Source organism: Podarcis filfolensis (genome assembly GCF_964270895.1).
Source record: "Podarcis filfolensis genome assembly, chromosome: 10".
In the NCBI taxonomy this organism is placed as follows: Eukaryota; Metazoa; Chordata; class Lepidosauria; order Squamata; family Lacertidae; genus Podarcis; species Podarcis filfolensis.
The window spans coordinates 360,947-387,246 of record NC_139612.1 but is presented as its reverse complement, the minus strand read 5'-3'; the positions used below and the strand labels follow the sequence as shown (position 1 = coordinate 387,246).

At 45.7% G+C, this 26,300-nt stretch overlaps 1 protein-coding gene across 7 annotated transcripts in view; it reads right to left on the bottom strand.

Moving 5' to 3' along the window:
* Positions 1 to 26,300, bottom strand: part of ITPR2 (inositol 1,4,5-trisphosphate receptor type 2) — a 334,430-nt gene that overhangs the window by 289,417 nt on the left and 18,713 nt on the right. For 6 of the 7 annotated variants that reach the window (XM_083574843.1, XM_083574846.1, XM_083574847.1 and 3 more), the window contains exons 2-7: positions 16,288 to 16,358; positions 10,528 to 10,643; positions 9,556 to 9,642; positions 5,557 to 5,715; positions 1,493 to 1,591; positions 443 to 526 (exon numbers count right to left, since the gene is read on the bottom strand). In XM_083574843.1, coding sequence (XP_083430969.1) covers positions 443 to 526; positions 1,493 to 1,591; positions 5,557 to 5,715; positions 9,556 to 9,642; positions 10,528 to 10,643; positions 16,288 to 16,358 — 616 coding nt within the window. Of the gene's footprint in view, positions 1 to 442; positions 527 to 1,492; positions 1,592 to 4,171; positions 4,222 to 5,556; positions 5,716 to 9,555; positions 9,643 to 10,527; positions 10,644 to 16,287; positions 16,359 to 26,300 lie in introns of those variants that run through there. The other variant, XM_083574848.1, reaches the window with a different exon arrangement.

Below are 26,300 nucleotides of genomic sequence, written 5' to 3'. Positions count from 1 at the left end.
CACAAGCAGCTTGCCTGGTGAAGCAGTGCTGCTGCTGTGTACCAGGAAAGAGAGGTGTGAGGTAGTTGAGAATTTGGGGTTGTGCCGATGAACTGGCGGAGCCAAATCCTGTTCTCATGGTCGTGTGCCCACATAGCCCCAACTTCACTACCACCTTCTCCCTCCCTTTCCTACTACAAAGCAGCAACACTGCTAGTGGAAGGCTATTGTTGCAGCTCTGTACCAGCAGGTTAGCTGCTCATGCAACAAAATCATCACTCTTCATGGCTAATGAACAAAAGAAAACAATGGATAATATGGAACAGGTGCATTTTTATTCTATTTAAAACCAATTTCAAACTACATGATTTGTGGTCTCTTGCTCATGTACAAAAAGCAAGCAAACAAACAAACCCAGTATTACCATTTCAAAAATATCAATATTTTTCTCATTCATACTTACACCTTTGAGTACATCTTCTCTGTAGCAACTGTATTTCATGAATAAGGTTATCTTCCAGCTGGTATTGCAGTTGACCGCATTTACCTGTAGTCAAATGCACAGATAACAACTATAGGTTATGTTGCAGAAGGCCCAGACACTAATGCTTCTGGAGCATTACAATCTGACAAGGCTCATGCTTGCCAACGTCTACTATGATAGCTATTGTTTTCAAGACAATTTCAATTATAATTGGCACCCCACCGCCCCCAAAAAATCTGGAATTAAACAATTATCTGTAAATACATGAAACTTTGTTGGCATGACCACTTGTCTAGGTTGCTGTTAAAAAGGAAAAGGAAAAAGTAATAGTCAAGCTCACAGAGGATAAGAGAACATGGTCTGGAGGCACATAATTCAGGAACCTGGTTGAAGCTAAGGAGGTTTGCATGTGATCAGTATCTAGATGAGAGATAACTGGGGAACTCCATGTACACTTCCCTGAGTTCCAGGATGAAAGGTTGGGGTGCAAAACACAATATGCAAATAAATAGGTAAGTATCAGATAGCTAACCAAAGTCTCAACATGTAAAGGCAGTTTACCTTTGAATACCAATTGTTGAGAACAAACAATAGGAAATGATGTCCACCTATACACTCCTGGGACAGAGTGCACATTTGTGGGGGGGGGGGATGCAGCCACTATCTCTATTACCTAGTAAGTCATACACTTTCATCTGATTTTTAGAATGCCAGTGCTCTGGTGCATGTTAAAAAGAAGAAAACATTCACCTCCTAGCAGCATTAGTAAATAAAAACAGCACAGTGTTGTTGAGTGGCAGGAAGCAGCAATGGCATGCGAGAGGTGTAGTTACCATGGCCTCCTAAAATTTCCTCTTCTGTACAACTATTAAAGGTGCAGAATCTCTAACTTCTTTTGCATGGAGCTACTCTACGTCAGTCTCTTAATTCTGCCTATAGTTGCCAACAAGTTGTAGTTTCCTCTCAGTCTGCTACTGATCCCACACCCTAACTCTACATACCAGAACCACAGGCCTCTGTCAAACTCACCTCTTTGCACCCAGGGTTATCCAGAAGTTCTATGTTGCTGGCATGAAGAGGCTGCCCTGCATTGACCGGCATCAGTACAACTTTGTCCCCTACAACAATCTGGAGGATAGAAGTTGGAAAAGGAGTTATATATTGTAATTCAATTTCCTTTCACATGGATTATTATTTCAGTTCCTTCTCCTCTTCCTCCTATTTAAAGTGAGACCCTATTCATAGGCTTGGTATAATAGCTAACTGCAGGGTGGCCAGATGCAAAAGAGCGCAGACTTCCTGTACCTTTATCAAAAGGTTCCTGTATCTTTCTACAAAAGCTCAACTTGGCTGAAATTCCCTGTTAAAGGTACAGGAGCCCAGTCCTCCTTTGCCTCTGGCAGCCCTTAGATAAACTATGAAATCTCAGATTTCAGTTTTCCAAATAAATAAATGTCCTGGGAATTTTAAGAAAGAGTGAGCAAGCTGTGGAACATGAAGGTCATCATGTTGGAAAGGTTATTAATTTGTTTTTTTCTGGAATGAGCGTTGCAAATTGAGTGGTTGGCCCTTTCATTATTTATTTATTTCCTTTAATTTATGAGTCACCTCCTATGAAACATCTAAAAACAACAATAAAAACATATCTAAAACAATCTCATTTTTTAAAAAAGAATAAATAAATGTATGTATGTATAAAAACAATTTCACATCCAAGATTACGTAATGCATCTGAACAAACTGAACAAAAAGTTAACAGTACAATCTAATATGTGCCTACACAGAAGTAAGGCCCACTGAGTTCAACAGGACTTACTCCTGGAGAAGCATATATAGAATTAATTTGGGAGAATATATTATCTCTGGAAATTAAAATAGCTAATATATTTTAAAAGTTTATAAATAAATGACAATCTGTTACTGTGAAAAATGGCCATATATTAAAATCATATAAGGATTAAAAACACACACAAAAACTTCTAAGCGGAGTGGGGGTTCCTGCAAAGGCAACTTTTTACTAGTGTGATCCAGAACATTCCACATTATGACAGCTACCCCCAGATTCTTAAGTCATTTTTGTGGGGGGGGGAGCACTACAGAAATACAATCACATTAAAATCAGTGGCAAAATTCTGTTGATTTCTAGTGATCTGGACTGCCTCTTTTACCACAGATTTCTGTGATTTCCTAACCAATCTCATTTGCCCAGGTTTTTCTCATTCTTCACATTTTTAGACTGTTGCTTTGCTTTCAGCAGACATGTGCTGCCTTTCAGGACTAACACTCCCAAGGTGCTCACAACATACGCTACAGTGAATTCTGTACATTTTAATAATTACACTCTAAAAATGTGTTAAATCTAGTCTGGCACTCATCTGCTCTATTTGTTTTGATTATATTGTTTCATTGCTTTTAAACCTTTATTGACTGATGTGAGACATTGTCAGCTGAAAAACAGAAAAATGAATGTCCAAAATAGGGTAAACAGATTGATAGTTCCATTGCTAGCTATATCCATTTGCTGGTATGGTATTATATACAATTGGTTCTTGGATACTTGGCCTCTCAAATTGCCTCCCACCTAAAAACAAAGAGATCATTTACATTGTATGAATTTCTATACGGGAAGACGAGAAATATCTTAAGATGCAGTGGAGTAAGATTTTACAAGATCTGATCTAATTACATACAGGTGATGGCAAAGTCCACAACAATTCAGTGTACATTCCATCATACAGAACAATTATACACACAAGCTAGAACCACAAAGTGACTGATATGAATGGTGAACACGATCCATGCTTTCTTTGCAACACATGCACAAATGTCTTTGCTCCTTAACCCATTTGCCAACATTTTGACAGAAAGCAAAATTCATAATTTATGTAGCTCCAGTAGAACTGGCGTAAAGATGCAGATCAGCTGACTAAATTCTGGCAACTGGTTGGTTACAGCTTGAGGACGGTCAAATATTTTCAAGAATACTTATGTAGATGAGTGACACATTAGCTTTTATTAAATCATGGGGTCACTCAACAAACAATATTGAAGGCTCCTTGCTTCCTAGTACTTTGACACTCACATTGTCCTGCAACTTTAATCTCTCTCTGGAGAGTTTCTGCTCTTTCTCCTCCTAGTTAAGCCATACAGCATGAGTGCCAGTAATTGGAGATGGAACACTCATTAGGGTAGAATCATTCAGTGCAGAGCTCAATGGACGCAAATGGAAGCTTATTCCAATGGGCAGCTAATTAATCACCTTGGATAAGGGTTATGTCATTCAAGCTGCATTACAAATAAGCCATTTGCTGTGGTTGTTCCGCCACTTTGGTACTAATGCAATTTGAAAAGAAACAACTCTGAAGCACCTTTGTGGATTAAAAAAAAGTTTGAACAGGCTGGCAACAAGCAGGAAATTTCTAATTTTCTCTTGCACTCAAGGGAGAATGCCGCACTGTTCATTTATTAGACAAATTATTTATTGAGCTCTTTGCGGGCAATTACTGTGAACAATTTTTCTTTAGTTAGAATGACACAAGTTCCCTTAACTGTTTGCAAGTTTTATTCCACCTAAACCCCTTAGGACCTACAGAGTGAGAGATTACAAAGACATCACCGAGCAGGATAAGGAAAGGGTTTAGGAGAAGGCACCAAGCAAACATAGGAAGGCAATAATCATTATGGCAAGGTCAGAAGTCCTCACCATACCTGCAAAGCTCTATAAAGCCTCAAGGAGGGATGGCATCTTGTTGTCTTTTCTAGAAGCAAGTAGTTGCTTTTTTTAATTAGCATAATTTTATTAACATTTGAAAGACTATTATCTAACAATATTTGACCAGTTAATTGCCAACCCTAAGTAAAGTCAGAAATACTGGTTTGGAGTCACTAATTTTTCCTGGCATTTTTTTTTAACAAAGATAGAAATAAACACGTATTATTTGTTATATATTTTTTAAAGCCAGAACGTCTCCAATAAGAATGTGATGCCCTTTTTTACTTAATGTAAAGTGTCCTTGCATGCCATGCTGCAGAAAAACTTTACTTACAGCCATGTAAGGTCAGAGAAAACAAACCTGCAGAATTGAATCAATAATTTAAAATTCACTGAAAGTAGAAATCAAGCATAATAATATTTTTTTATTTAAAAAAACCACTTCCATGTTAGTGAAATAATTGGTTCCATGTCTGAAGTCAGTAACTACTAACCCTGTGACTGAATCTAGCCAGGGGTGGCTGCTATCTGGCCACAAAGGGCTTTTCCTTTCCTCACCCATTACCACTGCTGTTGCCTAAAGACAGTATTTTCAGGGGTGGCACCACAGCCACAGAATGGCTTCCCAGAAAGGTCTGCCTAGTGCCTACTCTGTGGTTTTATCCACAGCAGGTGATGAGGTCTTTATTCTCTCAGGTGTTTTAGCAACATTTTAGTGCTTCTTAGATCTTTTCACTGCTGCTAACCATCACTAGTTTTATATTGTGTCGTTTTATTTTGCTGTAGATCTGGTGCATTGTTCGATTTTATGATTTCAACCATTACTGTAAGCCACCCAGAGCTCTATGGCCATTGGGCAGTACAGAAGCCTAGCAAGTAAATAAATACACCTAGGACAAAGGGGAACTGTAGATGGCAAGAGGGCTGGTTACCTAGGAAATGAAACAATGGCTGTACTCTCCCTCAACTTTCAGAGGTGGCATGTCTTCATATACCAGTTGCTGGGCATCACAAGCTAGGGAAGTACTGTTGCACTCATGACCTCCTTGCAACCTCTCAAAGGCATCTGGATGGGCTTTGTGAGAACAAAATGCTGCATGAGATAGGCCTGTGGTCTGATGCTGCAGAGCTCTTCAGGTGTTAATAGCCCATTAGGTCTCCCCTTCTTACTTGCTCAGTTCCCTTGAATATGATTTCTGTCCCAAACCACCTTTTAGAATAATATCCCAAGATGCACTGCATCAGGATTTAAGCACATTGCATTATGGAGCAGAGCAACAAGCGCTGCACAACAAGGGTCATACAAAGACATCTAGAAAGATGGGGAGGTGGTAACAGTGCCTATTCCAGCAATTCCCAGAAACATATTTCATTCACTTACATTGTCACCTTCACTCCTCAGTTTCCAAAAGGGCTGGATGTAAAACCAGGACCCCTCATTCCCAGCAGCATCCAGAGAGACCCGCATAGCATTCTTTTCCAATAGAGCTGGCAATCTCTTATTCACTGTAAGGTATTTGTTGCTTTTTATGTGAAGTAGCTGTAAATAATAATAAAACAAATAAATGTATACATGTGTTCTGGATGAAGACTTTGGCCACAACTCAACCCACAATGAGGCCTCCCTTACACCAAAGGATTAATGCTTGTTGTAGCCAGCCAAGAACCACACAGAGGGATTGTCAAACACCTGGCTGGCAACAGTGCAAGCATTCAGCTCAGGAGGTCACAAGATATGTAGGCCAGATTTATAGGCATGATATCACAGTTAGTAGGGCAAACATATTTTTTGAGAGAAATTAAACTTACACATGAAATTACTTCTGACAGTCTGAAAAAACACAATGTTTTAACATATTTCAAGTGGGTTTAACAGCCTGCTCATTGGCAAATCATTGTAACTGGGAATAATTTGAATTATCAAAACAATCCAACATGGGAGTTTGCATGGCTGAAGGCGACATGTTATTCAGCAATTGTCAGAGCTGCCCGAGATCCCAGCTCACAAAGGACCAACGCCGCTTCGTTATTAAGTACGAAAGTCTTTATTGAAGTTCAGTTTCACTTCCACAGCCGCAGCGTGCAGCTCTACGTCTCAAACTCTAGACCGCTGAAGCTCCGTCTGAATCTCCTCCCCCCAGACACCAGTTTAAGTCTCTAGCCTTGCTCCACCTCTTACTCTGCTCTTTCCTCCTCTGGTTCCGCCTGTCCGTCGGGGTCTCGCCCTTTCTAGACTCTTCTGACGCTGAATCCCCTGAGTCTTCCCCCTCCCTCCGGCGGGCTTTAGGAGCTGGTTCCCAATCCGGGTCTCCTGCTGTCCCTCGCGCCTGTACATTTGAACTTGGCGCGCGCGCCCAGCCGGCAACTTTCCTCCTGACCGTTTCACTGCTGCTGTCACTGCTTCCCCCTTCGGGGAGGCTAGCTGCAACTGACCTCCCCTCCGTTCCCCCACTCTCCGATGGAGGCGTGGTCAGCCCTGACTCATCTTCTCTCCCCGCTGGAGGAGACGCTGGTCCTGACACATGTGACTCTTCCCCCCCACTACGCTCTGGTGGGGAAACTGGTCCTGATCCCCCGCTGCTGCTTTGGGGGTCCCCGCTGGCTCCTTGTTTCTGGTGCGTCCCCCCTGGGACCCCCCTTGCCCTGATCATCGGCGCCCCCTTCTGGGAATCTTCTGATTCGCTGGAGAAGCTCATGGAATCTCTCGGGTCACTGTCATACTCCCCTACGCTGCCCTCGGATTCTTCCCCTTCGCTCTCCATTTCCTCTCTCCCCTGTGCTCCTGCTCCTGAGCCCCTGACAGCAATCATAAAACAAGATGTTAGTTAGGTGGTTAAGTGTACGACTGAATACCCACCTGACTTTTTTTTGTCTGGTTAACCATCTCCAGGGGTAGCCAACATAACGCCCTGCAGACATCGTTGGGAGCAAACTCCCACCATCCCTGTGTTGGTTTTTCTTTATCTTAAAGTGGTGCATGCTCTAGTTATCTCCCGCTTGAACCACTGCAAAGTGCTCTACGTGGGGCTACCTTTGAAGGTGACCCAGAAACTGCAATTAATCCAATATGGCAGCTAGACTGGTGACTGGGAGTGGCCACCAAGAAAGACCATATAACATGGGTCTTGAAAGAGCTACATTGGCTCCCAGTACGTTTCCGAGCAGAATTCAAAGTGTTGGTGCTGATCTTTAAAGCCCTAAACAGCCTCAGTCCTGTATACCTGAAGGAGCGTCTCCACCTCCATCATTCAGCCCAGACACTGAGATCCAGCAACAAGGGCCTTCTGGCCGTTCCCTCATTGCAAGAAGTGAGGTTACGGGGAACCAGACAGAGGGCCTTCTCGGTAGTGGCACCCGCCCTGTGGAACACCCTCCCATCAGATGTCAAGGAAATAAGCAGCTATCCTATTTTTAAAAGACATCTGAAGGCAGCCCTGTTTAGGGAAGTTTTTAATATTTAATGCTGTATTGTTTTTAACACTTGATTGGGAGCCGCCCAGAGTGGCTGGGGAAACTAAGCCAGATGGGCGGGGTATAAATAATAAATTATGATGATGATGATGATGCTACTCAGGAACCAGGTTGGTTTCAGAGGTGTATGTTTGCAGGTTGACCTACTTAGCTGCACACCTGTGGTCTCTCGACTTTTTGCCTAATTAAAAGGGGAGTTACCATATTTTTCATTCTATAGGACGCACTTTTCCCCCTTCAAAAATGAAGGGGAAATGTGTGTGCGTCCTATGGAGCGAAGACGCCATAGCCCTGCAACCCTCTCCCGGCTGGAGAGGTGACGCGTGGCTATGGCAGCAGCCTCTTTAGCCGCGCGCCACCTCTCCAGCCGGGAGAGCGCGCACAGGGCTAAAGAAGCCCGTGACCCTCTCCCGGCTGGAGAGGTGACGCGCGGCTATGGCAGGAGCCTCTTTAGCCACGTGCCCCGACCTGCTCTTTGGGGCTGGTGGTGGGATTCCCCCCGCCAGCCCCAAAGAGCAGGTCGAAAGGAACCTGAAGCCTGGAGAGCGAGAGGGGTCGGTGCGCACCAACCCCTCTCGCTCTCCAGGCTTCCAAGGTAGCCGCCTTAAATGGCACCTTGTTTTAGAGGGGGAAAACAAGAGGGGGAAAATTCTCCCCCTCTCTGCGCAGCGCCTCCTGCCGCTTCACTGAAGGGGCGCTGGGCAGAGAGGGGGAGATTTTTTTTTTCTTGTTCTCCCCCCTCTAAAACAAGGTGCGTCCTATTGTCCGGTGCGTTCTATGGTGCGAAAAATACGGTACTTAATGCACCAGGTGCAGAAGGGGATGTGATAGGATAATTGGTTAATTGAAACTGTATTTAATTTGATCAAATGTCTTGTAAGCTGCTGGTGAGGACAAGTGATGGCTTGCAGTGTTTGGCTATTATGTTTTTGAAAATAAAACTAAGGAAAGATACTGTGGGCAGCTTTTTATTTCTACGATCCATTCGCTGTGCACACTCTGTGTTGATGAAGAAGTTCAGCACCCTGATCATTGGCTGAGACTGACGGGAGTCCCACAACATCTGCAGGGCACCATGTTGGCTACCCCGTACCACTCTATCTACTGCCTAATGACCATAATTTATGACTCCTTCCAAATTCTTCTGATTTTCAGTTTTGACATGCCCAATTTCCACCATATCTTCCTTTTTTCATTTGTTTCTTATGGTGACCAAGGGCAAAAGAATATGAGCCTCCTTTGCCTCTAATCATGTGTATTATTTATATAATGCCATAAATGTTGTTCTACTAAGTCAGGCTTCCTCAAACTTGGCCCTCCAGATGTTTTTGGCCTACAACTCCCATTATCCCTAGCTAGCAGGACCAGCGGTCAAGGATGATGGGAATTGTAGTCTAAGTGTACTAAGTGATATAACAAAGAGAAAGGTCCCCTGTAAGCCCAGATGCTTACAGTTTACATTTCTACACAAGATAAAGAGAGATAAGGAAAGATGGGGTACAGAGGAGCAGGAGATGACACTGGGGTGGTGCAACTTGTCGTGCTGCGGTGAGGAAAACAGTGCTTCCTGAAACAGTCTCCCCTGCACTGTCGTTAAAGGCAAAGGAGCCCTGCCCTTTCTTCACTGCCTCTAGGCCAGGCTTCCTCAACCTCAGCCCTCCAGATGTTGGGATCATGGGAGTTGTAGCCAAAAACATCTGGAGGGCTGAGGTTGAGGGAGCCTGCTCTAGGCAATGCTTACTGATTTCACACATCAAAAAATCCGCTATGGGGAACTCCCACTGCAGAGCTGATTGGTATGGCATGGAGGTATGTAATCTTTTCACACTCCATGCCATTTCTGATATATTTAAACTCCTGCTCACCTTGAGGTTTTGAGAAACTGACAGTCTAGTTTTCAAAGGCTCACCTGTATGACGTTGCTGTACTTCACAATTTCACCTAGCAGTTTCCTGTTCTCACATTCATTCTGCTTTTGTTCCAGTTCTGCAGCATGCTGCAAAATAGTCACAGTTTCTTGGAGTTTTTGTTTGTTTTTGTAGTTTAAGTCACAAACTGTTACATGAACTCAACCTCTCAACCTTTAGCACTGGAGTGTGTGGCGATTTTTTTCAGACAGAGCACCAGATGGGTGGGGTATAAATAATAAAAGTATTATTATTATTATTAGGGGCAACCCTTCTGGGGGGCACATGCTAAAGGTGTGTGGAGTGAAAGGCAGAAGACTGGTAGGGCCAGATCCAAAGGTAGGGAGAACAACAGATAGAACTCTTACTTTTGGCCCCATCTGCACTATCCATTTAAAGGACTGTGATACTACTTTAAACCATCATGGATTCCCCTAAAGCATATTGGGAACTGCAGTTTATAAGGGGCTGAGAGATACTTATTTTCCTCACAGAGCTACACTTCCCAGAGTTACCTGGAAAGAGAGATCAATTGTTGAACCACTCTGGGAATTGTAGCTCTGGGAGATGATGAAAGGCAAGGCAGTGGGTGGGGGGAGCTGGGGGGGACACATTGGCAGAGACAATCCCGCACTCCTACTTATGTACTTGCACCAGACCAACCTCCCAGCCACCTCACCCATCTCCCTCCCAGTATGCAACAGCAACCCACCTGTCAGGAACTAGCAGAGGGACTCTGGCACACCCAGTGAGCCACCTCTGGGAGTAAGAAGGGAGAGAGAATAGTCCTTAGATGAAACAAAACAGGGCAGTTTTGAGTCATCTAAATTTGCTGTTTCTCAGCCCAGTGGAATTACCAGCTGGGAGAAAGTAATTTGGGCTTAGCTGCTGAAGAACTAACAGCTGTGCATCATGGCACTAACAAACAGCTGCATAAAAAGGCAATGAAGACTGGGAGCTCAGGTGCCACTTACTTGCAGCTTCTTCAGCAATGCGGCTTCCGTGTGGTTCCCTTGTTTTGCTTGCTTGGCTTTCCAGTATTGTTTCTGTGCAGAGTATCGGTTCATAGGACATACCTTAAAAAGGCAGTCTGAAGACAAGAAAACAAAATCACGCTTGTTTCTTATTTCCTTGCAGCAGTCAGCTACGAGATTCTGCATATGTTTTTGATTAGAAAAATTCTTCCAAATTCCAGTTGTGGGGAATCACAAGCAGGAGAGTGCTGTTGCGCTCATGTCCTGCCTGTGGGTTTCAAACCAGCATTCTGCTTGGCTGCTGTGAGAACAGAAAGTTGTGCTAGATGTGCCTTTGGTGTGTTTGCATACAGAATGCCTTCAGTATTGATTAAAACAGCCAGGCCTCAGGTCGTGCAGTAGACTTTAATAATAAGGCTTCTGAATTCGGCTCAAGACCACAATACCTCAAGGACCACCTGTTTCCATATGAATCTACCTGGACCTTGAGATCACCTTCTGAGGCCCTCCTTCGTGTGCCTCCTCCTTGAGAGGTTCAGGGGGTGGCAAAATGAGACCGGGGCCTCCTCTGCAGTGGCTTCCTGTCTGTGGCATGCTCTCCCCAGGGAAGTTCACCTGGCACCTTCACTATACACCTTTAGGCGCCAGGCAAAAATGTTCCTTTTCAGCCAGGTCTTGACTTGATCTACATCTTACACCCTTTTTAAAAATGCTGGCTCTTGGGGGGGTATTGGGTTGTTGGTTTTGTTTTTGTTTTATGTATTTGATATTTTATGTGAACTGCCCTGAGACCTTTGGGTATAGGGTGGTATAGAAATTAAATAAATAAATAATAAATAATTCACTACTATCCCTTTTTTGTTTTGGTCTCATATTCACCAGGTGTGAAAAATAGTAAACAATAAAAGCTAATTTTCACAGATCTCTGTTCTTGGGCCACTCTAGAGCAAGAACAGCTAACAGCTCAATAAATTTAGTGCTTTTTTCATCTAGTCAGTCCTAGATTTTCTGCAGAAGTGATGAACCAGCAAAATGCAAGGAAATGTGTGGTGTAATTCAAACCATAAGGTTCCTGCCTTTGTAACTTATCCCAGCACTATAAAAAAAAGCTCCAATAGACAAGTGATATTCTTGTAAAGAAGCTGGTAAAATGCGGTCTTGACTATGCTACCACTCAGTGGATTTGTAACTGGCTGGCTGACCAAACCCAAAGGGTGCTCATCAATGGTTCCTCTTCATCCTGGAGAAGAGTGACTAGTGGGGTGCCACAGGGTTCTGTCTTGGGCCCGGTCTTATTCAACATCTTTATCAACGACTTGGATGATGGAATCAAGGGCATCCTGATCAAATTTGCAGATGACACCAAACTGGGAGGGGTGGCTAACACCCCAGAGGACAGGATCACACTTCAAAACGACCTTGACAGATTAGAGAACTGGGCCAAAACAAACAAGATGAATTTTAACAGGGAGAAATGTAAAGTATTGCACTTGGGCAAAAAAAATGAGAGGCACAAATACAAGATGGGTGACACCTGGCTTGAGAGCAGTACATGTGAAAAGGATCTAGGAGTCTTGGTTGACCACAAACTTGACATGAGCCAACAGTGTGACGCGGCAGCTAAAAAAGCCAATGCAATGCTGGGCTGCATCAATAGGAGTATAGCATCTAGATCAAGGGAAGTAATAGTGCCACTGTATTCTGCTCTGGTCAGACCTCACCTGGAGTACTGTGTCCAGTTCTGGGTACCACAGTTCAAGAAGGACACTGACAAACTGGAACATGTCCAGAGGAGGGCAACCAAAATGGTCAAAGGCCTGGAAACGATGCCTTATGAGGAACGGCTAAGGGAGCTGGGCATGTTTAGCCTGGAGAAGAGGAGGTTAAGGGGTGATATGATAGCCATGTTCAAATATATAAAAGGATGTCACATAGAGGAGGGAGTAAGGTTGTTTTCTGCTGCTCCAGAGAAGCGGACACGGAGCAATGGATCCAAACTACAAGAAAGAAGATTCCACCTAAACATTAGGAAGAACTTCCTGACAGTAAGAGCTGTTCGACAGTGGAATTTGCTGCCAAGGAGTGTGGTGGAGTCTCCTTCTTTGGAGGTCTTTAAGCAGAGGCTTGACAACCATATGTCAGGAGTGCTCTGATGGTGTTTCCTGCTTGGCAGGGGGTTGGACTCGATGGCCCTTGTGGTCTCTTCCAACTCTATGATTCTATGATTCTATGATTCTAAGTGGAGAAGACTCACGAACAGCAGGTGCAGACATTAGAAAACTCCAAACAGGCTTTGGAAAGCACAGCACAATGTGACGTAGAAATTGGCAAGTCTTATAAAGCCTACTGACCACTTCCCCCTCCTTCTGATTCATGTGGGTGCAAATAATACAGCCACACATACTGCCACACACAGCCTGCAACACATAGCAAGGGACTATGAGACACTGGGCATCACTCCTTCCTGTTAAAGGAAGAGAGAAGAAAATACTATGGCTGTGCAGGTGGTGTCGTCAGAGCCTGGGCATTAGTGGTGGGACGACAATAAGTGGTCAGAGGGCAAAGAGGGATCAGACTGGGAGGAGGAATTGTTGGAAGCCAAAGAGGCAACAGGGTTTAGTGAGCAGGAAGAAGCTGTGGCAGAGAGCAGTTCAGAATCAGAGGCTGGAGATGAGGGGGGCCAAGAGGCAAATATGAGACAGGCTGCTAAAGAAGCCTGGGGTTCTCCCCTTCCTTTCAGCTCAGCTCCCCTCTTGTCTCCGAGACCACAAAGTGAAATGAAGAGGGAATAGCAAAAAGAGACAACAAAGGAGTATCTGGTTGCTGGGGAAAGACCCAAAGGAGGAGGTCTTGGAGAGTGGAGAGAAGGTGCGGATCTTCAGTCTTTGCAACTGCCTCATTGAAGCAAGACCTACTGGGAAGAGTTGCTGTGATAACTAGGCCTGCACTGTTTGGGTGACTTTGAATAAAGAGCTAACTTATTTTAGGGTGTTTTATTGCTGGCCTGCTTCTGTCTCCGGCTCCTGACACAGAGAGACCCAAATGACTGCATTCCCCCGCCCTCCACCCTGAGATTCCCTGTGCCTGACTTAACACCATCAGGACCACAGTGGGGTAGGGATAAAGGAAATGCACATTTGAGGCTCTGTGAGCCACAGTCAAACATACATAAGGGCATTTCCCTCACCATGCCACACCCTCTTGCCAACACCCGCAAGTGACTCCAATGTCAATTTCTAAGGTGAGGGTTAGAGTCAGTTTTAATGGAAAACAGAACTTTGAGACAGAACTTTGGATAAGGAGTTTTTCACTCTGGGAAATTAAACACAAAAGCAAAAGGAACACATTTCCTCGCAACTTCCCTGTGCCGTGGCAAACAATTCAGCGACATCAAGGGGTTAATCTGAGGCAGGTGATTTGGAATTTGGCATGTATTAAGTTCTCCTGTAGCCAAAAGCAATTGACAAGTTCAGCTTTGTTTAATGGAAAAATCAAAAACACCATGTTGAGCTACAAAACAGAAACATGAGTGTCAGTGCCCATCTTAGAAACAAAAGGGCAGCATGCATGAAACAACAGGGAAGGTGCATAGCCTGGGAGTCATTTTGGACTCACAGCTGTCCATGGAGGCGCAGGTAAATTCTGTGTCCAGGCAGCTGTCTACCAGCTCCATCTGGTATGCAGGATGAGACCCTACCTGCCTGCAGACTGTCTCCTGCTTAGACTACTGCAATGCACTCTACGTGGGGCTACCTTGGAAAGTGACCCGGAAACTGCAACTAATCCAGAATGCAGCAGCTAGACTGGTAACTGGGAGTGGCCACCAAGACCACATAACATCAGTCTTGAAAGACCTACATTGGCTCCCAATACGCTTCTGAGCACAATTCAAAGTGTTGGTGCTGACCTTTAAAGCCCTAAATGGCCTCAGCCCAGTATACCTGAAGGAGCATCTCCACCCCCATTGTTCTACCCGGACACTGAAGTCCAGCGCCGAGGGCCTTCTGGCAGTTCCCTCGCTGCGAGAAGTGAGGTTACAGGGAACCAGGCAGAGGGCCTTCTCGGTAGTGGCGTCTGCCCTGTGGAATGCCCTCCCATCAGATGTGAATGAAATGAACAACTATCTGACTATCAGAACACATCTGAAGGAGGCCCTGTTTAGGGAAGTTTTTAATGTCTGGTGTTTTATTGTATTTTTAATATTTTGATGGAAGCTGCTCAGACAATTCCCATTATCTGCTCTCGGCTTTACGGAACAGGCTGCAGCTCAGTGGCAGTGCAGGCAGAAGGTCCCAGGTTAAAAAGCATCTCCAAGCAGGATAGAGAGCGTCTCCTGCCTGAAACCATGCTAATCAGTGTAGACAATATAAAACTAAATGCACCCGTGGTCTGACTCAGTATAAGGCACCTCTTAGGCTCCTGTCGGCTTTGCAGCTCAGCATCCATCTTGGAGCCCTAAGTATGATCTTCCCATAGGCTTTGGTTATTAGTAGGCTTGATGGCGCATCTTGAAATGAAACTCAACCTGCACAGGAGCCAGGATGAAGGACAGAGAAGCTGCTGAATCCTCCTCCCATCTGATAATTTTGACACTGAATCAGTCCGTTCCCTGCCATGTCTCGTCCAAATGGGCTTCCACCTGATCTGCCAGCCATGAGTAAAGTAGCTGCGGAAAGGGTAACATTCAGCATCCTGCTTCCACCTGCTCCTCTTTTAAAAACCTCTGGTTTTATAATTGTTCAGTACATTTAATACACAAGCCCACCACCTTAACATCTAGTCACGACCTATCACACATGTCTTTGAACCTGTGGTTTTCTAGAGTAACTGTAGCCTGTAAAAAAAAAAAAAACATTTTTTTCCTTCCAGTAGCACCTTAAAGACCAGCTAAGTTAGTTCTTGGTATGAGCTTTCGTGTGCATGCACACTTCTTCAGTATCTGAAGAAGTGTGCATGCACACAAAAGCTCATACCAAGAACTAACTTAGTTGGTCTTTAAGGCGCTACTGGAAGGAAAAAAAATTTTTTTTTTGTTTTGACTATGGCAGACCAACACGGCTACCTATCTGTAACTGTAGCCTGTAAGTTTACCCACACTGCGTGCTTTAAGCTTGTTGTGTATTTGTTATAATACAATTTTTCAAAGCACAAGTGCAGTGCTGGTACACACTGCAGAAATCTCCTGAGTCACCTAGCTCCTGTGGCATCTATCAACATATCAGTCTGATATGCCACTTAACTCTTTACTTCCCTGCACTACCACATTTGAGTTCCCACTGCGCTCTGGAGGCTTCAGGCTTCAGGCGGCTATTCCCGAAGCCTTCGGAGAACAGCGGGAACTCCTGCTGTGCTCCAAAGGCTTCGAGGATAGCCACCTAAAGCCTCCAGAGTGCAGCAGGAGTTCCCGCTGTGCTCCGGAGGCTTCAGACTTCAGGCGGCTTCAGCGAAAGCAACGCGAAGCCTCCGGAGCGCGGCAGGAGCACTCCCTCTGCGCTTCAGAGGCTTCGCGTTGCTATTGCTGAAGCCAAGGAGCCTGCATTCACTCCATAAGACGCACACACATTTCCCCTTAATTTTTGAAGGGGGAAAAGTGCGTCTTATAGAGCAAAAAATACGGTAACTGAGTCTGTGAAACTCACAAGTGCATAGAATATGACAAAACCCAGGATCTAACTTCAAAATGTATAAGATATGTATCAACTTAGGCAAGAAGAGGATCCACTGTATTTCTAATTCTAAAATTAACTCTCAATTTCATACCTCTGAATTTCTTAGGAGGATTGCAAAGATCACCTGCCTCTGGTTGAACCACGCATCTGTCATCCACCAGCCTAGAAGAAAAAGCATAATGCATAGATGTCAGAGCTACCCTAGGTCCCAGCTCACAAAGGACCAACGCTGCTTCGTTGTTAAGTACAAAAGTCTTTATTGAAGTTCAGTTTCACTTCCAAAGCCGCAGCGCGCAGCTCTACGTCTCAACCGTTAGACCGCTGATGCTCCGTCTGAGTCTCCTCCCCCTTGACACCAATTTAAGATTCTAGCCTTGCTCCACCTTTTCCGCTGCTCTTTCCTCCTCTGGGTCCGCCTGCCCGCCGGGGTCTCGCCCTTTCTAGACTCCTCTGAGGCTGATTCCCCTGAGCCTTCTCCCTCCCTCCGGCGGGCTTTAGGAGCTGGTTCCCCATCCGGGTCTCCTGCTGTCCCGCGCGCCTGCACATTTGAACTTGGCGCGCGCGCCCAGCCAGCAGCTTTCCTCCTGACCGTTTCACTGCTGCTGTCACTGCTTCCCCCTTCGGGGGGGCTAGCTGCAACTGACCTCCCTTCCGTTCCTCCACTCTCCGATGGAGGCGTGGTCAGCCCTGACTCCCTCTCTGGAGGAGACGCTGGCCCTGACGCATGTGACTCTTCCCCCCCACTCCGCTCTGGTGGGGAAACTGGTCCCGATCCTCCACTGCTGTTTTGGGGTTCCCCTCTGGCTCCTTGTTTCTGGTGCGTCCCCCCTGGGACCCCCCCTGCCCTGACCATCGGCGCCCCCTTCTGGGAATCTTCTGATTCGCTGGAGAAGCTCATGGAATCTCTCGGGCCACTGTCATACTCCCCTACGCTGCCCTCGGATTCTTCCCCTTCGCTCTCCAATTCCTCTCTCCCCTATTGCTCCTGCTCCTGATTCCCTGACAATAGACTTCATTATTATTTTCAAATTACTGACATAAGTGAACATATCCAAAGAATTTCCATTGAATTTTGATGCAAATCATGACACAATGCTGCAAAGAAAGAAGTATTCTCTCCAGGTCAACTTACTAATGCACGGTTCTGTCTAGAAACTTCAAGGCAAATAGTTTTACTCTTCATTGCAGAAGAAATTTTGGCAAGCTTAGAAATGTTTAATAGTTTTATGCTTTTACTTGACTTTAAACAGACAATGCTAGATTGTGGAACAAGCCCTATATTGGGTACAATATACAGTAAGATAAACTGTAATCCTGTACATTGGCTATCTATTTTACCAGCCAAACAGACAAACATCAGTGTTTTATACAGCGCTTTTTTCAGGGGGCACTCAAGGGTACACAGTACCGGCACCTCTTTTTTTTTTAAAAAAAAAGTGTGGCACTTACTGTAACAACATCATGGTGAGTACGGGCACCTATTTTTCTAGGGAAAAAAGCACTGGTTTTATATATACACATGGGGGCGGGTCGCCTGGCATGTATTAAGATCTCTTATAGCCCAAAGCAATTGCCAAGTTCAGCTTTGTTTAATGGAAAAATCCAAAACACCATGTTGAGCTACGAAACAGAAACATGAGTGTCAGAATTGGCATTATTTTCAGCTCTCCCCACAATATTATAATCTCAATTACTTCTGTTGCTCATAGCTCAAATTCTGCTCATGTGTTCATCATGAAATATTTTTTAATAGTCTAAAAAAGGATCATTTCCTTAGGGATCACAGAAACAGTCCAATCTCTGGCAATAGAGATGCCATTTGTCTTTGAAGAACATTGCCAGCAGTGCTGAATACACTTTAAGATGGCACACTTGTTCCTGGGATAGGCAAAAACTTATTTGCAAGCTCCTTTAACATCAGGAAGGATGCCTCCATATGTCCACCATATCAGAAAGCATTCTTCATTGTCCACTGCTGGCATAGCCATATAGTCTGTGCGTTGTTTCTGCCCCAAAAGAAAGGTGTACACAACACAGTCTGAAGCAACTTGCAAGCCAAGAATTGGGGGGGGGGGGGTTTCCCTCCCACTTGTGGCAGCTTAGTGCAAGCAACTTGAGAGAGAGAGGGAGAGGGAGAGAGGCAGCAATAAAAGAAGTTCCTTGGAAGGGTAGTGCTACAGAGAGAGAAGCTCATCACTGGAACAAAGAAGCAAGTAATTTGGAAGGGAAAGGGTTAACACAGGGGGGAGGCAGGGGAGACTGTAGGAATGGTTTCTGAAAGATCTGTTTCTCAAAGATGCAGTGGTTTTTGCTCAGCCCTTTTTAGCTATTTGTATTGATAACACTTTCTCAATGAGGCAGTGTGAGGTGATTTTTGCAGCAGCCTGTTCTACTTGTTGTGATAATCTGTTCTCAAAGAGGCAGTGATTTTAGAGGAGCAATTTTTTGCTCAGCCTGTTGTAGCTACTTGTCCTGGTAGCAAGGGAAAGCAAACCATTCTCAAATATTTTGCAGCAGCCTGCTGGCAGAGAAGAGCTGAGTGAGGCAGCGTTAGCAAGGGCTGCACACACAGGAGGAAGTGTTGGCTTCCCGGTTCTTCCAACTGTGCTTTTTGAACACCACGTACACGATTTGTGATATATTGCAAGGTCATTTTTTTAAAAAAACAGTCATCACAATTTTATTTAAAATTTGGTATCAGACAATATATCAATTTATAGCACAGCCCTACACCCCACAATCCCTTCTGATGTCCACCAAAGATGCAGCTGGGGTGGCTAGTTAATGGATGTAGTTAATGGATGAGACCCCCTCGTCCCACCTCAATAAATGATTTCCCCAGAGGTAGAGTCAATTGTTGCCTGGGAGTGGGCCCCAGCCAACAGATTGTTTGGGCAGGTTCCAGGGAGGGGGGATAGCACTGAGACACCCAATCTCAGTGATCATGGGTAGGAGGAAGAGTTATGCTAAGACCAGACCATGTTGTTACTGAGGAGGCAGGTTTCGTTGTTGTTTGAGGACTATCCCTGCCTCCGGGTCTGGTCTTGACCGGATGGATACTGGAATCAACAAGGGAGACCCACATGACCTGAAGGTGCTGCTGTGCAATGCGAGGTCAATGATGATGATGATGATGATGATTATTTAAAAGACATCTGAAGGCAGCCCTGTTCAGGGAAGTTTTTAATATTTAACGCTGTACTGTTTTTAACACTTGATTGGGAGCCGCCCAGAGTGGCTGGGGAAACTCAGCCAGATAGGCGGGGTATAAATAATAAATTATTAATTATTATTATTATTATTATTATTCATAAGACCACTGCTATCCAGAACTTGATTGTGGGTGGGGGACTTGACCTGGCATGTGTAACAGAGACTTGGTTGGATGAAGCAGATGGGCCTGTTCTTGCTGCTGCTTGTCTACCAGGTTTCTCTAACAGCAACCCTGGTCATATGGGGGGGGGGGTTTGCAGTGATTTTTAGGAAGTCATTAGCTTGCACCAGGTGTCCTATTGGGAAGACCCAGTTTTCTGTGTGCATGTTTTGGAAGCTGGGCAATAGGGGCAGTACAGGATTCCTTTTGGTGTACCAACCTCCCCACTGCACCAAGGATTCCCTGCCTGAGCTGCTTCAGGTCGTGGCAGATGTTCTCCTGGAGATACCTAGTTTGGTTGTCCTAGGGCAGGGGTCGGCAACGTGTGGGCTATGGGCCGGATGCGGCCCACGAAGACTGTTTTACCAGCCCACGAGCCACCCCTGAACCGAGCCACCCACTTGGCGAGTCCACCTCATGCTGCGCTAAACCAGTGCGGCGCAGGGACTCGCCGAGCAGTGCTGGAAATCACGTCTGTGCACGCACAGATACCAGAAATTGCATCTGCACGTGTCCAGATACCGAAAATCGCTTCTGCGCAGGTGCCATTTTTTGTATCTGGGCATGCGCAGAAGCGATTTCCAGCACTGTGGACATGCGCAGACGTGATTTCTGGCATCGCGCTGCGCCAGTCCAGCCCACAGACAATCTCCGTGGGAGTGATCTGGCCCATGGCTGGTAAACTTTGCCAACCCCTGTCCTAGGGGATTTTAACATCCATGTCGGCACGACCTTACAAGGGGCCGCTCGGGACTTCTTGGAAAGCATGGCTTCCATGGGGCTGTCGCTGAATAAGTTTGGCCCAACTCATAGTTGTGGACATGCCTTGGACCTTGTGTTTACCTCTATAGATGTGGGTGATCTGACACTAAGTAAAAGTGAAACAAAAGAAGTGCCATGGTTAGATCACTTCCTGGTGCAACTGGACTTTTCTCCGACCCTTCCCCTCTGCAGGGAGGTGGGACCAATTCGGATGGTCCACCCCCACCACTTAATGGATCCAAATGGTTTCCAAAGAGTGGTAGGGGATGTTTTATCCCATGTTGATGGCCTTTCAGCTGATTCCCTGGTGGCCTGCTGGAATGCAGTTAACCAGGGCGATCGACTGTCTGGCTTGTATGGAACCCAGACAGCCTCGTGGTTTTCCCCAGAGCTGAGGGCGATGAAACGATCCTTGAGACGGCTAGAGTGCCGGTGGTGGAAAACACTCTGAATCAGACCAGACACAGGTTAGAGTCAAGCCTACCAAGTGGCGATAGCAATGGCAAGAGGACCTTCTTCACCGCCTCTACTGCATCTGCAGCAGGAGACTCTTTCAGGTGGTTCACAATCTAAAGGAACCACCTTTGCCACCAGGGAGTGGTAAAGACCCCAAGATCTCCTGCAATGATTTTGCAAAGTTTTTTACAGACAAAGTTGCTCAGATTTGGAAAGAAGTAGACTCCACCGTGGGAGCAGGGCCGGGGCAGGAGAGTGCTGGAGTCCTGTCTAGTCAAGTTGCATGGGATCAGTTCCAATCTGTTACCTCCGAGGATGTGGACAGGCTGCTTGGATGAGTGAAACCAACCACCTGTATCCTTGATCCTTGCCCATAAAAGCGAGCCAGGAAGGGCTGGTGATGGGCTCTGCAGGGTGGTGAATGCTTCCCTCTGTGAGGGAACCTTCCCAGACCCGCTGAAAGAGGCAGTTATTAAACCGCTCCTTAAAAAAAACATCTCTTGACCCGGCCGATATGGCCAACTATCGCCCAGTCTCAAATCTTCCATTCTTGGGCAAGGTGACTGAGCAGGTGGTTGCTGAACAACTCCATGCCTGGAGGATGCGGACCATTTGGATCCCTTCCAATCAGGATTCAGGCCTCATCATCATGGGACTAAAACTGCCTTGGTCATGCAGGTCGACAAGGGTGAAAGCTGTTTCCTAGTTCTGCTGGATCTCTCAGCGGCCTTTGATATCATCAACCATAACATCCTTCTGGACCGTCTAAAGGAGCTGGGGGCACTGTTATACAGTGGTTCCCCTCCTTCCTCCTGCACCGTGTCCAGAAAGTGGTGTTGGGGGATGAGTTTTCAGACCCCTGGGCTCTCACTTGTGGGGTGCCTCTATATGAGGCCACTGGGAGAGATCATCAGGGCTGGGTGTTCTTCAGTGTTCATGCGGATGATACCCAGCTCTACCTCTCTTCTAAATCGGAACCAGTGAAGGCGGTGAATGTCCTGTGTGAGTGGCTGGAGGTGGTTGGAGGATGGATGACAGCTAACAGATTGAGGTTAAATCCTAACAAGACAGAAGTACTGATTTGGAGGGACAGGGGGCGGGCAGCTGTGGAGGACTCCCAGGTCCTGAATGGGGTAACTGTGCCCCTGAAGGACCAGGTGTGCAGCCTGGGAGTCATTTTGGACTCACAGCTGTCCTTGGAGGAGCAGGTCAATTCTGTGTCCAGGGCATCTGTCTGCCACCTCCATCTGGTACGCAGGCTGAGACCCTACCTACCCGCAAACTGTCTCGCTAGAGTGGTGCATGCTCTGGTAATCTCCTGCTCGGACTACTGCAATGCACTCTACGTGGGGCTACCTTTGAAGGTGACCCAGAAACTACAACTAATCTAGAATGCGGCAGCTAGACTGGTGACTGGGAGCGGCCGCCGAGACTACATAAGACCAGTCCTGAAACACGTACATTGACTCCCAGTACGTTTCTGAGCACAATTCAAAGTGTTGGTGCTGACCTTTAAAGCCCTAAACAGCATCAGCCCAGTATACCTGAAGGAGCGTCTCCTCCTCCTTTGTTCAGCCTGGACACTGAGGACAATGAACTCTGCATTTCAGCTGTTATCTAACAAGAGTTGTAAATATAACAACAGTCACCCTACAACATCTAGCAATTCTCAAAAGGGAAGTTAAAGTAACAATAAGAATAAACAGTTAACATGAAGTCAGTTGTCATGAGAAACTATTTGCATGTTAAGAAAGGGAAATTTTAGTAAACAGTGGAAACATTCATGCAGTGAGATCTATTCGTTTATAGAAACACTCCCAAAGGAAGTTACATGAATCCTTTCATCTATGACTTTTATAAGCATGTTGGAGAAAGCATAATTAAGGTAGATTTACTACCAGTGAACAGCTCTCTGAAAGCCCGAACACTGAACAATCAACAAAACTTTTCCACTTCCTAGCAAGCATAATGTCATTTTGGCAAATCTCTCTGAAATTTAAACCAGCAATTTATAACCTGCAGCTTGTAAATGAGTAGTGCTCTGGGGTGTCCTAATAGTTCCCTAGAAAAACACCCCTGGTTTCCGCATGAATAGGTTATTGTATTTTAGTTTTCTGTTGGAAGTCACCCAGAGTGGCTGGGGAAACCCAGCCAGATGGGTGGGGTATAAATAATAAATTATTATTATTATTATTATTATTAATGACACTCTCCCCTTATTACTCTAGGTCACAGACAGATTACAGAACTACTACATGGGGTTCATGTTCTGAGGACTTTTCCAGGGGGTGAGGTTTTCCCATGGAGACTGAGCAGTGCTTAGTAAACAATCCAGATAGCATTCTTCTAGCACAGGGGTCCTCAATCTAGCCCGCTAATTGCCAGAACCTGCCACTGTCTACAATATCCTGAAAAGTGAGGAGCGGCGGCAGTGGTGGCGGTGGCTAGTTCCAGCAGGCCTGCAGCAGGTCCCAGCTGCTCCTGCAGCTTGCAGAAGCACGTGGCTCTGCAGAGTCCGCAGGTGGCGTGCAAGTTGGCTTCGGCGGTGATGGCGAAGACACTGCACTTTGTCAAGATTCAGAACGTGCCTTGCTTCTACGAGCTGCCCCTGAACGAGCAGCTGGTGCTGGTGCGCAGCTCCTGGGCTCCGCTGCTCATGCTGGGGCTGGCCCAGGACCGCGTGCACTTCGAGACGGTGGAGACCACAGAGCCCAGCATGCTGCACAGGATTTATTTTTGACGGACAAGCGGGCCGAAGAGGAGAGGCAGCAGCACCACCACCACCAAGTTGTGCTGCTGCACAAGACCCAGGAGAAGCTGGAGGCAGGGACCTGCAACAACAGTAGCAGCAGCCTCAAGGGAACCATGCTCTTCAATCTGGGTAAGCGTGGGAAACTCGGGCTGGGCGGGAAAGAAGCGCGCGGATCTGCAGTGTGGGGAGTTGAGGCGACAAAGGGGCCATGGCTAGCACCCCACCCCATGTTGATTAAAATCGTTCTTCATTTTAAATATTGTATTTTTCCCTAGTCAAAACAAACAAAAAAATTCCTTCCAGTAGCACCTTAAAGACCAACTAAGTTAGTATTTTTCCCTGTTTTTTATGCACTACAAATAAAATATGTGCAGTGTGCACAGGAATTTGTTCATATTTTTTTCAAACTACAGTCCGGTTCCAGTATCTGAGGGACAGTGAACCAGCCCCCTGTTTAAAAAGTTTGAGGACCCCTGCTCTAGCATGCATGCTGAAGGGGAAATGGAAGTTGCCAGAAATCAAAACTACATGGTGGAATTAGTGAGAAAATTTTCACCCATTTACATCCCCGAGAAAACACCTCCCACAGGACCCTGCTTCTGCACTGCTTTTCACAACTGAGGTTCTGGTTTATGTTCTGCCATCTTCAGAGATGCACTTGGTGGAAAGTGGGCCTTTGCAATATGATATAGGGCCTCCTGAGCAACAACTAGGGTTGCCAAACTTCCAGGGCTGACCTGAAATCTCCATGTTTGCCTGCCAGCTACCAGGAGCAATGGGAAGGTTTCAATCTGCAGTTGGGTGAAAGTACCTTTAAAAAAACTTTGAGAAGACTGTGTTGCAAGTTTCAACCCAACCCAATTTGCTGGCTGCAAATTATTGCAGACTCTCTAGGGGGTCTTCCTCTTCCACTTCTCTGTTCCCAATTAACTTCCATCTCCAGGACTCATAGGTTGGAGGAAGTGCAGAGGAAGAAAAAGTACTGCGCTGGGCTCAAGTGGAAGTTATGCATGAACATGAGTACCAGGTGCGAGATGTAAGGAGATGCAGAAGTGAGCAGAGTACATGAATTTGATTTGAACTGATTTTATAATGAATTGATTTTAGAATGCTGTATTATTTTACTGTTGCTAGCCACTCTGAACCCGGCTTCAGCTGGGGAGGGCAAGATATAAATATGATGATGATGATGATGATGATGATGATGATGATGATGATGAAGAGCAGCAGCAAGAGCTAAGCCTTGCTATCTCTGCTTCCCGTAGCAAAACCTGGATGGCCATATTTTATTATTGAGCGAGTCCGAAGAGGTGAAAACAAAAATTGACCAAGGAAGAATGGAGTGCTGAGAGGCAAGATATGATATGGTGCTGACCAATACTAAACTACCAACTGCCCCTAAATGGACCCATACAAAGGAGAGAGTGAGTATTCAGGGATATTGTCAGCTCAAAAGTGTGTTGTGGGGATTGGGCTGTGTAATAGCTGATGGGAGCAGAAAGCCCAAACAGCTTCCAGCTGACATCGGGTACTGGTTCTTCATCTCTCTGGCCTAAAAAGCAAAGCCATGAACGGCTGGCAGTGGAACAAGTAAGTTGTCACTAGGCCAAACTCTTAACATGAACGTTTTCAGTGTTTCTTAAGGAATTAGTACCCAGTACAAGTCTTGCAAAGGGACCTGGAATGCAGAAACAGGATGGAAAACAAGAGCTAGAAGGTAATGTGCTGGGAAAGCTTTGTATTTCAGTTAGTTTATTATAAGGTTTCCTTTCATTGTGTTCAGAGAAAATCCTCATTTCCCCCACTTCATTCACTGCTTAAACCTCACAGAAAGCCAGCCAATGCTATGGGTTCACTTAGGCAAAGAGGAGGCAACACTGTGGAAAGCCTATTCCCAAAGAGAAGCAGAATTTGTTTGGGTTTATACTGAGACCCAAATGCCCCTTTCAGGACCTTCTTATTCCCCAGCCCATTCATCATGGAAAGCACAACACAGCTGGCATCCAAGGTAGGTCATGGTTGCTGTCATTTCTCCCCCCCACCCACCCAACACACACACATACCACACCACAGCAACCACCTCTTTTGCTCGTCTGTCCCCACAAAGAGTGCCTTTTTCCTCCATCTTCCTCCTGCCTGCTGCATCCTCCCTACTGTTCTCATTCACTTCTGCTCCCACCATCGTCTCCAATCTGGGGCCATTCTCGCCCATCAATGGCATATTAAAAAAATAGTCAAACTTAAGGCATCAAGATGGCAGCTGAGAGTACTTGTGCCACTGCCATTGTTTTGGTGGTTTCGTTCTTGTGGTTTGCTTCATATTCTGTGGTTTATATTATACAGTAGAACCTCAGCTTACGGTTACCCTCAGGTAATGTAAACTTCGGGTTGTGAAAGCAGCAAACCCGGAAGTATTTTTCCGGGTTTCGCCGCTCGTGCATGCACAGAAGCGCTCTACATGCATGCACAGAACAGGCACCTCTGGTTGCTGAAACCTCAGGATCCAGCTGGAGCTCTGGAACAAATCCCATCCACAACCGGAGGTACCACTGTAGTGATTGCAATGTGTGTGTTTTTTAATGCTATTGTGATTATTGTGAGCTGTTTTGAGCTCAGCATTTGCTGTTAGAAAAGCGGAATACAAATACTGTATTTAATCAACTCAATGCAACTCCCACCATTTATCTTCAAGCCAGGAAAGGCTTCTTACATTAATGTGTCAGGCTGATGTTAAAAGCATCTTCTTTTTAAATGCAAATTT